This window comes from Scardinius erythrophthalmus (genome assembly GCF_964197995.2).
Source record: "Scardinius erythrophthalmus genome assembly, chromosome: 2".
NCBI lineage: Eukaryota > Metazoa > Chordata > Actinopteri > Cypriniformes > Leuciscidae > Scardinius > Scardinius erythrophthalmus.
Genome location: NC_138222.1, coordinates 58,159,161 through 58,172,166, shown reverse-complemented (window position 1 = coordinate 58,172,166; position 13,006 = coordinate 58,159,161). Strand labels below are relative to the sequence as shown.

Sequence of the window (13,006 nt, the reverse complement as noted above, 5' to 3'; positions counted from 1 at the left end):
TGCAAATGTACTTTAAGGTTTGTGGGATTTTTCCCCTTAATTTCAACACCACAAAGTGTATTATTCAGCGTGACAATGCATTTGCTTTTTCCTGTTTCGGAATTAAATTCGAAATAGTCCCAAACAGGGCTCTGTCGTTTCCTACCCCCTGCCATCATTCATGTCTGTCGTATTTATCAGTTAACTGATGTTGCTGTCAGCCTCAGCTAACCTCAAATGCATAAAGCGCCATCTACAGGTGAATGTATTATACAGCCTGTTTGGTTTTAAACTAAACCACGTCAGATTTTCCGCCACGGGATGAGGGCTTATTAATTGCGAAAACGAATACTTATTTTTGATAATTATTATTTTATTTCAGTTAGTTTTTCAATAACTGTTGCTAGTTTCGTTTAGTTCCTCATAGCATAATTGAAGTCTTTTTTTTAATAATATGACTTGGGCAATTATGCTATGAGGCTAACAATATGCGGAATCATGAATATGCAAATTAGCTCTGCCTCCACTCACTCATACACGGTCGTCTACAAGTCGATGTATCAGAATGGTAATGCGTTTCATGTATCGCTATCAATCACGTCAGACACATAACGGTAATTAATATGATTAGCCTTTGGCTTGACTGCATTTTCAAACAGCTAATAATGTGTTGCTCATTTTACACAAACCATGTTCCCGCTCACCATCTCAGAGTGAAGAATTATATGTCCCATGACATAATCAACGAGATAATGAATATAATTTCATTCAATGTACTACGAAAGGTTTTGTCTCCCATTCGTGGCGGCTTTACTCATGGATGAAACTAAAGACATTTCCAACAAAGAACAACTTGTGACTTTGCTTCGCTGGGTAGACGACACATACAAAATTCGAGAGGATTTCATAGTACTTGATTTGCCAAAAAACGACGCTCACACAATTTTCAGTGTAATAAATTACCCTTTGATCCGCTGCAATATAATGTGTGATTTGTGCAGAGGCCAGGCATATGACGGCGCAGCGAACATGTCCGGTCACTTGAGAAGCGTCGCTGCATGCTTTAAAGAGTGCAGTCCAGTGGCTGTACAAGTGCACTGTTTAGCAGATTGCTTGAACTTATGCCTGCCTTCAAGATGCTGGTAAAAATTGTAAGCTGATACGAGATGCATTGGATATTGTGCAAGAAGTGACTCACTTGATCAAACAGTCTCCAAAACGAACTTGGAGAAACACCTTTTTACCGCTTCTTCTGGGAAAGAGGTGACTCTCCAGCCATCTATAACGTCTTTGTACAAGGTGGATTTTGACTTTGAGAATTTATGTGCACAGTTGAGCATGTTGCCAGACATTATCAACGGATCATTCAAGATAAGTCTGGAACATCAGTTAAATTCATCAGTGAGGCTATGAATACTGTCACTGATTCAAAAACTACTGTTGTATTACAAATTTATGAAATGTTTAATTTAGGTTGCAACAGTAAAAATTGAGTACATTTAAGTTAGCATTTTAAGGTTAGGTTCGTATAATAGTAACAACAGTTTTTCTCCATGTGTGAAGATTAGGCTACTATAGTATGATCCCATAGCCGAACAGTAAGAAAATTCTCTAGGGTGCTGATGGTCGACTCTGGCAGCACCAACTTCACTTTAGGAGCCAAGAGGACTGTGTGAGGTTCAGTAGTATATAAGGACTGCACACAGTGAACCGTTTCACATTTCGTTTTCTGTGGACAAGTCTGGGTCAATATGTCTGGATGTAATTTTTATTGCAAAGACATTTGTTAAATAATAATAAATCTAAATACACATTCATATTATCACCATCATCCTCTAACAAGTGCACCTTATCCTCTCGTGCTAAAAAAATCATTTATAAAACTTATGAATTATCATACAGTATATACACTCAAATCAAAGATTCACAGAGAAATATTTATTGTTATAAAATTTTTAAATCTGTATATTTATTTAAAACACACAACTTTTTCCCCATTTGTTTCAGTCAGAGAAAGTCTCAATAGCCTCAGTTCAAAAACTGAAAGAGTGAATGAAAACGAGTGAGTGAATTCGGACAGCTGTACATTGAATGAGTGAACTCAATAACATCCACTATGGTTTCGGTAACCGCACTACAAATGCATGTCCCCTCAAATAATGCCCTACTTGAATACATATGTGTGAGATTTCCCTGATGTGGAGAAGAAATGATCTTTTTATTCTGGATAATAAAAAATTAAGCAGACCTCTTTGAGAAAGAAATGATGACTGTATGATAGCTGATGATCACCATGTTTCACCAATTTCCTCCAAGAAAGGTGTAAACAGTTTTTTCATGGCATTATCATTACGAGGGATTTCCTTCATGAGGTCTCTTGTCTTCAGCACTGACTCTTGTTCACCCCACTTCTCTATTATAAGGTCTACTAGATCACCTCCGTTTTTTTTCTCTAATGATGATCTGGAAATGTTCCATTCCTTACTCCAGTGCATGAGATCTTTAAATGTTTCCATTTGATCATTAGACAGCTTATCCACGATCTTAAGAAGAGTGACACCCCATTCCTGCTGCTGAACTGACCCTGTTGGAACATGTTCACCACCTGAAATCATTATGTATTTATTCAATAGCTTTCAGTCAATAATAATTGTGTACAAATATTTGACTTGTATGTGCAGAAAAGGTTCTCAAGTAAACACACAAGAAAACTGATTCCTTGTCAAAATACAATGACTTTTGTGTGGGGTTCCCACTAAGAATAGTCAAGTTCTAGAAGTAAAAATCCCCATTAATTCTCCCTATAGAGAAATAGATTATTGATGATTCTGTCCAGACAGACCTACATACCATGAGCCCTGAGGTTATTAATCATTATCGGTATACACTTTGGTCAAAATATTATTGATCTGCCTGCATTGACACCCATCCCATGAGAACTGAACTGAGCTGGACGATGACATCACTGACATCACAGAGTGGCTGTACAGATAAATTAACTAAATTAATGTCTAATTATTTTTAACATGGAAATTAATCAACACTGAACTTACTTAAAGGTAGGGTAGGTAGGATTTTTATAGAAAAATAAAATTTCACATTTGTTTAAACTGTCTTTAAATATCAATACATAATTAAAATGTAAGTGCTCTGAAAAAGAGAGTACAAAAATCGAGTGACTGTAGACCTTTTAATCTGCAATAAACACAGCTCATTATTTCCATTCGGGATGAAACAATTGATTGGTTTGGGCGACTGTCACTCACTCTCGCAACCATGGCTACCACCCCTGCTGCTAGATCTGCCCATATGCGCGCGCACCCGTTTGATTTGAGAGGCGCGGAACCTACGAAGAGTAAAATTATGGCAGAGAAAGACCATTCAAAATTCAAAGCACCTGCATATGCAGTCAGCGAAGGCAAACAAGGCAAAAACTACTTCCTCGGACCCTGGTTGCCCGCACTCTTGAACGACCTCCTCTACTTCGCCCTTAACCCCGGACCTGTCCTCGAACCGACGAAGCGGTACTTGTCTCCGGAGTGTAGTCCTCATTAGAGTCAACAATGTTTTCATTATGGAAACTCTTACATGCAAAACACCGTATATGTTATGAATCTTACACGAAATTCACCTTCATCACAGTGTAACTGATAATGGAAAAACGTGTATCAATGCAACCTGTTTTTAGCTTTGCCTTATAAATATAGCTCGTTACCTATAAATATAGCTTGTTACCGAATCAAACAAAGTATATTTTAAACTTTACCAGTATCGATATGCTAGCTTGATAGTGAATACTAAAAGAAATCTTATTTGTTTATATTTATAGTGATAAAGTTAGGTATTTTATTACATGTGATTCTGACATGATGTCACTGCATGCACTGCGCTCCTTCCTCTCCACTCGCCTCAGGTAAATAAATGCGTCTTCCAGCTGAGCCTGAGCGTTTGGCGTCGCGCGTTCATGTGTTTTGGGGGCATGGCTTTGGAAGCAGCTCAGAAGGGAGGGGGTGGAGTGAATGGAAATAATTAGCTGTGTTTACAACAGTCGTGAGAGGTCTACAGACACTCGATTTTTATACTCTCTTTTTCAGAGTACTTACATTTTAATTATGTATTGGTATGTAAAGACAGTTTAAACAAATTTGGAATGTTTTTTTTTTTTTTAGAAAAATCCTACATACCCTGCCTTTAAGCTGGACAATGACACTCTTTTCATTTAGAGCTGCTGTAGAGCCAAAACAAACATTGTGGCGTTATTTTCCTGTTAACACTGTAAAGTAAATATTTGGGGGCAGTTGTGGCCTAAAAGCTACACGTCATGTCACTCTTTTTAAAGCTGCTTTGAAACAATCTGTATTGTAAAAAGTGCTATATAAATAAAGGTGACTTTGGTATGCTTGAAGCCATCAGCATGACTTTACTTTCTAATTGCCAATTTCCAGGTGAAAAATCATACTCATGAATCCTGAAAAGAAAATTATTCCTCCCCTGATAGATGATGTGCTTCTTATAAAGAATAAGGCAGTCGTGTGTTTATTAGTCATGTTTAATCAATCATAGTGTTTCAATCTTCTGTGTATTCAGCAACAGCGATGATGCCCACAGGATTTCATGGAATGTGTGTTATCTACTTATGCTGCGGGTCATATTTGGGGTGTGTGTGTGTGTGTGTGTGTGTGTGTGTGTGTGTGTGAGAGAGAGAGAGAGAGAGACGCCCTCTGGTGTTCAGAGGGATATGTGGTGTGTGTGTGTGTGTGTGTGTGTGTGTGTGTGTGTGTGTGTGTGTGTGTGTGTGTGTGTGTGTGTGTGTGTGTGTGTGTGTGTGTGACGCCCTCTGGTGTTCAGAGGAATATGTGGTGTGCAGCCCTGGTGTTCAGAGAGATATGTGGTGTGTGTGTGTGTGTGTGTGTGTGTGTGTGTGTGTGTGTGTGTGTTTGTGTGTGTGTGTGTGTGTGTGTGAGATGGAGCATTTACTACTGATCAGCTGTTGCACAGACAAACTGCGCATAAAATAATCGCAGCCTTTGCCAAATTGCGCGCAGGCTTTCATTTGGGGCTTTCTGCACACAAACATTCCTGTACGAATAAGATCCTGTGTGATTACTGCTGTTATCAAAAGAGCATGATGAAAACACATTTGAACTACTTACTGTTTGAAGGAAGAACGTTTAATGGAATTTGGGGGAAGCTTCTCATGGACTCCTTCTCATGGTCTTCATGTGCAGTTGCATGTTGATCCTCATGTGTTCTCTGTTTTAAAGCTCTTGTTTTCCATATTTGTAGCTGTTTTTCCAATTCTTTAATCTTAGTATCCTTTTCCTCTTCCACTTTGCACTTCATATTGAGTTGATGTTCCAGTTCTGCAATTCTGTGTTGGGCAAGCAGGTCAGGTCCTGAGGATCTTGATCGTAACCTCACTATCTCCCTCTCTTTTACTTGAACAAGGTTATTCAGCCTCTCTATCTCATCATCAGAGTCATTATTTTGTGTTTCTGGATTGAACTGTAACTTTTCCTTGATGGTTAAGATAGAAACAATTTTAGATTTGATCCTCTCGACAAGACATGTCCAGCCTGACAGTAATGTATTAGTATCAACCTCTTTCACAGCAGAAAGTTTAAAACAACAGGCTGAATTCTTCCTGATTATGAGCTCTTCAATTGTGTCAGTAATCTGGTTGCAGTCATTTTTCTGAACCAAGAAATATCTTTGTCCACATTTGTCAATTAAGGGTTGAAGCTGCTGACATCTGATATTATCCTCAATGGTATAACCTCCCAGTTTTTCCGCATGTGTAAAGATCACTATAGTATGATTCCACAGCTCATCAGTAAAAAGTCTTTCTAGGGTGCTGATGGTCGACTCTGGCAGTTCAGAGTTCACTTTAAGAGCCAAGAGGACTGCGTGAGGGCCAGTATTGTATAAGGACTGCACACAGTGAACAATTTCCCTTCTGGTTTTCTCTGATCTATGCAACTCTCCTTTCCAGCCTGGAGTGCGAGCCAGATGAATCCGTGTTCCTGATACTTTACGAGTCTCCTTGATGTGGTCACTTCTAAAAGATGTCCAGAACGTGAAGATTTTATCCCCAAGGATGGCATTACCAATAGTGTTTTTTCCAGCACCTTGACTTCCAATCAGAACAAGTTTCAGTTCCTCAAAAATAGGCTGAATTCCTGGAAGAGTGAAATGTTCCATTAAATTAAAATAAATTAAAATATATTTTAAAAACTTATTTTAAAGAAAGCCTGCTCGCTCAGCGGCCATATTTGCAATGATATAAATCTTAATAAAATGCACAGTTTCACAATACAGGCCTGGTAGCAACAGAGATGTTCATATTCTCACCTTCGTCTCTGTCTATCAACGGCACCTGGTCCTCTTGTGCTAAATAGGAAAATAATCAGCTAATCTAAAGAACTTCTAAATTATCATATAAAGAGTCACATTAAATATTCATAGGAAAAATGTAAAATTATTATAGTTACCTTCATGTTATAAAGTGGATTTAAATCTGTACTTACATATACTGGAACCCATTTTTCATGTTTTCAGTCAGGAAAAGTCTTGATAGCTTAAGTTTAAGAACAGTCTAATGAATAAATTGATTAAAAAAAGGATACAGTATAAAAGTGTCCTATCCTAAACACTAATGAAAAACCTGATTGATGAATGATATAAATATATTTCTAACTAAATCACATAGCTCTGCTCATATTTGAGGTCCTGTAAGTGTAAATATCAACTTTAATGACATCAATTAAAATTGGCTTTCAATTTGCATTTAACCTGTTCAAAAATAATCAGTTAAATCTGTATCACATAACTGGTTTTCAGTTACTAATTTGCTAGTTAATAAGAATTAATTAGTCAAGCTAATATGGAGTTGGAAACATCAAGCTTTTGATACCTGTTGCTTTTAAAGTTGTCAATTGTGAAGCATTTCTTTTTGGTCGTAATCTGTTTTAATATCAACACAGTATTGCTCATTATCTACAAAGAATTATGGACATCAACCTGAAGTAATCTCAGTTTCAATGCCTTGCTTTAGAATAGTGTTAAGTGTTTCTTAGCTAGAATTACTAACTGAAATATCACCTCCACTTGGTATATTTAAGAAAAAGAGCTTATCAAGATACTTTTAAAATGCAGCACTCTCATGTGATCAAATCCAATATAGTGCATGAATCATACTTGCACACATTCAAAGACATATTAAAGAATTATATTTACTGTACATACGTCAGTTTCTTCTTGTGAATCATGGCTGCTGTTTAGGCTGAGTATCCGTTTTAACAAAAGAGGAAGCATTAAACATGGCTGGAGATGGAAACATTCGTCCTTTCGTCAGTTATTTTAATGAGGAAAGATAAGATAAAGTCCGAAAGTCGTCAAGAAGTTAATACCGCTTCTATAATTATCAGTAACGCATTGGACTATAGCTCTTTAGTTGTTTGTACAGAACCCCGTGCACCTGCAGATTATCCGTTTCTCTTTTCCTGTATTCTTCTCAGTCATGTGACTATTTTGCTAGACAGATAAAAATAGCAACAACAAACAAGTATGAACTAGACAGAGGAAGTTATTATGTTTCATAACACAAGTGCAGCGACAATAGATGCTACTCTATGCTTTTCATTGTTTTATTCATATAATGACATCCTGGGTCTATATTTTGATGATCTTTAACAGAGCACAATGTTCAAGGGTCTTTTATTGTCATTCCATACACATTTTTACATGAAGGAACGAAACTAAGTACTAAGGTCCTGGTCAAAACACAAGATAAAAACATTGACCAATAAAAACATTAGAAACTATGGTGTATGTCTAAGCAGCTTTGTCAATAAATAGCATAATAACAATGAAAAAAATAGACAATGCAAGAATAAAACGGTGCAATAATTAGTAATAAAGCAGGACATAAATATTCAAATATTATTGCACATAAAATGTCTAAATATTTAGTCAGTCGACGAGGATTTGTCAGTCGAATGGCCTCTGAAAAAAAACTAAAATTGTTCCTGAGCCTATAGTTGTTCTTGCCCGGATGGAGCGCAACCTTCTTCCTACTGGGACAAACAGTCCATAGACAGGGTGGGAAGAGTCCAACTCACTGCATTCACGTTTATGTGATTTGTGGACAAATAGAGAGATGTTTAAATAAACATCTATCTATTTGTCAAGCAATCTGGTTCTTTAATCTGTTTACACTGTAATTCATGTTTTTTTTCTTCTTATGTCTCAGAAAGAAAGAACAGGTTGAACAGGTTTCACAACAGAAGATTCAAATCGAATGTTACAGGTCCCATAGGCTACCTGAACTCATTTACATTTTGTGGAGTCCGTTATGAACTGTATATTTAACTATGGCTATTTACTAATATTACCATGTTTTACAGTTTTACAACTTTTGTAAAAATCCATCATCACATAATGTTTCTTCTATAAGAAACAGATTAACTTGTCAAAATAACAGTCTAATTAGATGCACATTTTGATGTTATCAGATATAAATAATGTATTTGCCTTTTCATCCCACATATGACTGAATATTCAATTAATTTAGTGAAAAGGCACTCAAATCACTAAGCAGACACGAGGGACTGCCTTTCATGCGTTTGTGTTTAATTTCTGCATTCGAGTCAAAAAGATGTCAGGGTATCGCCCATAGACAAAAAGCATTGAAATTAATGGGAAAGTGAAGGTGAAGACATCCATCGAATGCATTAAGAAATAGGAGTGGATGGTGGCATTTGCGATGCAAAAGACACAAGAAGTGAAGAGCGATCAGTGTTGTCTACTATAAACTGTGCAGACAACAGATCGGTAAAGAACCAAAGGGTAAAACGAACACTGCAGGCCAAGCAAAATGAGGAAGATGGTGAGTTTGACAATTCAGAAGGCGAAAGTGAGGAAGACTTCTTTGAATCTTCAAGCACCAGTTTCCAACCTACCGGACGTTCACCCAGGCCCATGTCTGATCCATGTCTGATCATCCCGTCATCCAGCGAGATGCACTATCGTGGGGCCTGATGCAAATGGATGCAACCCTTGGAAAGGAGAGATTTCCGGCAGGCAAGTCACTATTGTAGAGCACTAATGGAGATCTGGGATTGACAGTAAAGGCACGTTTCAAAAACATCTCTCTCAAAGTGTCTCACTGTGTCAACCTGGACCGCATGCATTCATCCTGGTGATTCCCGCTTATTTATCCTTCACTGGTCAGTACAGGCGTGCAGTGGAACGTACCGTATCAGCGTTAGGAGAAGCATCATGGAGCCACACTATTGTTCTGCTCACCTGGGGGGAAACATTAGGAGAGAGCGGCCAGCAGCACGTGAAGAGAAACAGTGACCTGGAGCGGCTGGTTCGGAGGTGTGGGAATAGATGCCACATGCTTGACAACAGATATCGGGAATCTCACAAATACAAATAAGTGGTTAAGTTGTTGGAGAAGGTTGATGAGATGCTTGGAGGAAACAATCGATGTTACTACAAACTGGACTGAAAAAGAGTGTTGGGAATTTAAAGAGAGCCTTAATGACTGTGAATGACTTTTAAATTATGATTTGGCTTTAGACAATATTTATGTGTTTAGGAGTACAAATTAAAATAAACAAGATTTTCAAAAGACTTTAAAGTAAAATGTGTTTATGTACAATAGAGAAGGCCGAACTACAGCAAACATGCAAGTATGTAATTCACACTCTTAACAGACGGTGGCGCACTTGTACTAAAAGTTCCACTAGGTCGTTTCACAGTATTTTATTTCTATTTCACAGCAAATATGAGGATACGCTATTTTCTCTCTTTGTAATACAATACAATGAGGTAAGGTAAAAGTACATGGTTCATTTCCAAAACGTCTCACGTAAACTTTTTTTTTTTTATGTTTAACGATCATTTCAGTCTAAAAATGACCCATAAAGAAGCCGAGCTCCTCATAATGTGTTGCGAGATTGGAACGATATAAAGACGACAAATTACTCACATTTAACTCCGATTCAAGCATATTCAGGGATTCTCCGGAACATAAACAGAATGTAAGCATTAGTGCCTCGGTGAAGTGGCGTCTTGCTGTGTTCAAAAGCAGCGCATCCACTATTTCCACACTTTTTTTGTAACTTTTGGATAGGCCTAATTATTTCATGAAAGTTCAGTACTTAACTCATCATTCACTTCACCAAAGCCTAGAAAAGTGCGTATGTATCCGTGCGTGCCGTGTGCACATACCGGTTTTTGCGCCGCCTGGCCTATAGGCCTAGTTAATAATTTTTTTATAAATCCCGCCATATTTGGCTCGTCCCTATTGGAGTCAACCATTTACAAAAAACAGGGGAATATGAAAGTTTACGGTCTCAAATAAACTCACACCCTCCCTTAATCAACACCAAAAATAAATAAAAAATATAAAATTCATACCAACATCAATTAACATAAACCCAACAAAATTTCCCCACATTACACAACATACGTATAGGCTATGTAAGCTAGTAGCCAAACGTCCCAAGTGGCGCCAATATTGGTGAAGACCTGACAGTATAAATACCGGAAGCCCTCGATCATTACCAAGCGCGTTTTTATCTTGGTCTCCTTCGCAGTTCGCACCCGAAATCAGACGACACAAACTAACTGGTAATTATACTTACATGTATGTTTATGCGGTGTGAGTTTATTATAGCGGACGAATGTTGAATTTACGAGGCAAATTAAAATGTGTGTGTCAGAGCCAGTGCCAGTGCCATCCTGCCCCTCTTCACAAAATGTATTTTGCACTCAGTTTTGCGGCTCTGGCCGTGCAGGGCAGATTCTGGGTCTTCGCATGATAAACATTTCGTAAGATTTGTTTTAATGGCTGAACACATCAGACACACTTTTGGTAGATGTCCTCTGTGCGTTATTCAGCCTGAGGGTGGCGCTCTAATGGTGATTGGCTTAGTACACACAACAAACGCATATAATGTCATCTTTTATAATTGCTTTAATGTAGTGTTTATTGCCTCCGAATGTTGTTTAGAATGTTGCAAGTTGTGTAGGAATCCCAGTGAGGAAAACCGTGTCATGTTCTCAGAGCAAACATTAAACAAACACCACAGACTAATGTATAACGTTACCAGGTTCACATGAGCTGCGATTGCTTCGCCCTGTCATTTTTGACCAGGTGTGGAAAACGCACAAATGACCGTTTTTGTTTTGTTGTTGAGGTTGTTAAACTGGGTGAGTAAAGTCAGTAAATTTTGGTCAATGCAGTAACATTAACTAGCATTTTCGGGTACAGGAAAATTCTAGAGTGCCCGCCCACTGATCTTCAACATGTTTTATGCTAAACAATACTTTTTAACTATGTATATTTTACTATGATAAAAAGGTTATCCTATAAGGGAAGGTCGCGACAGGTAGGACTCATTTACAGCATTACCATAATAACTAAAGGTAATATACTATTTTGAAAAAAGGTAAAAATGCTTAAACACTAACTTTAGATACTTGGTTTTAATAAGTGGAACATTAATAGCCTTGTCAATTAACAAGAGCCAAATTGTCTAGTTATTTTGCATGTTTGCCTCTTCAGACACAGTAATTACTTCAAGACCCAAAATGAATGGTTCAGTTAAGAAAGAAATTCTTAACCTGGGTTGGGAAACACTGCAATTAAGTATAAAGCTAATGCTTATTCTGTTCTGTATTTTTCAGATTGATTTAATCCAAAGATGTCCCACCCAACAACTCTTCAACTAGTTGGAGCAAGCGGAGGTGGTGGATTCTCATTGACTGGTGAGCACAACGGTGCCAGATTAGAGAAGATCGGCGTCTGGCTGGGAGAATGGCAGGTGAAGGCTGTCAAGGTTTGGCTTACAGACGGGAGAGTTCAAGTTTTTGGAGATCCAGCCGGACCGTATCAAGAGTTCCATTTCCAGGCTGGTGAGTGTTTCACCTCACTGTCCCTGTGGGACAACGGAGAGGGAACGCGTCTTGGAGCCATTAAATTCCAGACCAACCTGAGGAGAGGTTTTTTTGCAAAGATGACACGGTCGGATTTAAAAACCGAATATCCCATTTATGTCGGCTCTGGATATTGTTTGGGAGTTGTAGGAAAATGTGGGTTAGACATTGACAGCATTGGATTCATGTTCCTCAATGCAGTTTAATCCGAAGGTCTCACCAACTTCAACTATCCCACTATCCACCAACTGATACCACAGGTTACTGCAGAAGGAATCAAATCCATCTCTTACAGGAACGACGACTCCAGCACTCAGAAGCAAAGTTGAAACCTCAAAATAAAATAACCAACAAATCGTCATGGTCTGTGAATGAAAGTTTAACATCAACATTTAGTCTGGAAGTGAAGGCTGGGATTCCAATCTTTGCAGATGTTACAATGGGACTCCGTGTCACTGTTTTCAAATGATCTTATGGTACCAGGACCTAAATATTTATATAGCTTCATATCTTGTGTAATTTATTAAATAAAACTTGTTGCAAGCAATGTTCCCTCTAATTGTTTTCTTGCTGCGCAAAACATTTCTTTATTGGGTGGACATTTTAACAACCTGAGCAAAAACATTCCTTATACCAGAACTGAACGCAGATGCACACAAAAGTGGTTACTTAGTTGTAACTTTAAAGGAATAGTTCACTTATTCTGTGGCATAAACAAACTTCCATAATCAACTGTCTGGTTAAAACATTCTTCAAAATATAGGCTAGTCTGTGTTCAGCAGAAGAAATTAATTTAGGTTTGAAACAACTTGAGGGTGTCTTATAAAGTGAGCTCTTCCTTTAATGTGCTTTTTCTATTTGATTTGACCCTTGGGGTTTATGACGGAAACAAACAATTACCTTTTGTCCAGTTGTTTACAGTCCTTTTTACTAATTCTATACAAAGTGTTTTTTTTTTTGTTTTGTTTTTTTTAATATGCAGAATTTTTCAATATGAATAAATTTAATTGCACTGAGATGGTTTGGACAACCATATGTTTTTGTACAGTCAATTATTGGTTACAGACAGTATAAAGCC

At 37.8% G+C, this 13,006-nt stretch overlaps 1 protein-coding gene and 1 pseudogene across 3 annotated transcripts; one reads left to right on the top strand and one right to left on the bottom strand.

The window, feature by feature from the left end:
- Positions 1 to 1,726: 1,726 nt before the first annotated feature.
- LOC308682923 (GTPase IMAP family member 9-like) lies at positions 1,727 to 7,502 on the bottom strand. 2 transcript variants are annotated; one of them, XM_081352924.1, is made up of 5 exons: positions 7,225 to 7,502; positions 6,507 to 6,556; positions 6,331 to 6,369; positions 5,133 to 6,158; positions 1,727 to 2,563 (listed from the first exon to the last, which is right to left on the bottom strand). In XM_081352924.1, exons 2-5 carry the CDS (start codon positions 6,520 to 6,522, stop codon positions 2,268 to 2,270), a joined length of 1,377 nt encoding a protein of 458 aa, XP_081209050.1. In that variant the 5' UTR covers positions 6,523 to 6,556; positions 7,225 to 7,502; the 3' UTR covers positions 1,727 to 2,267. The 2 variants fall into 2 exon arrangements, with proteins under 2 accessions (XP_081209050.1, XP_081209049.1); XM_081352923.1 differs by having other exon boundaries at positions 1,733 to 2,584; positions 7,225 to 7,500.
- Positions 7,503 to 10,559: 3,057 nt separating this feature from the next.
- LOC308686895 (aerolysin-like protein) lies at positions 10,560 to 12,466 on the top strand (annotated as a pseudogene). The gene is made up of 2 exons (XR_014032230.1): positions 10,560 to 10,620; positions 11,680 to 12,466. The product of XR_014032230.1 is annotated as an aerolysin-like protein (transcript).
- The last annotated feature ends 540 nt before the right edge of the window (positions 12,467 to 13,006 follow it).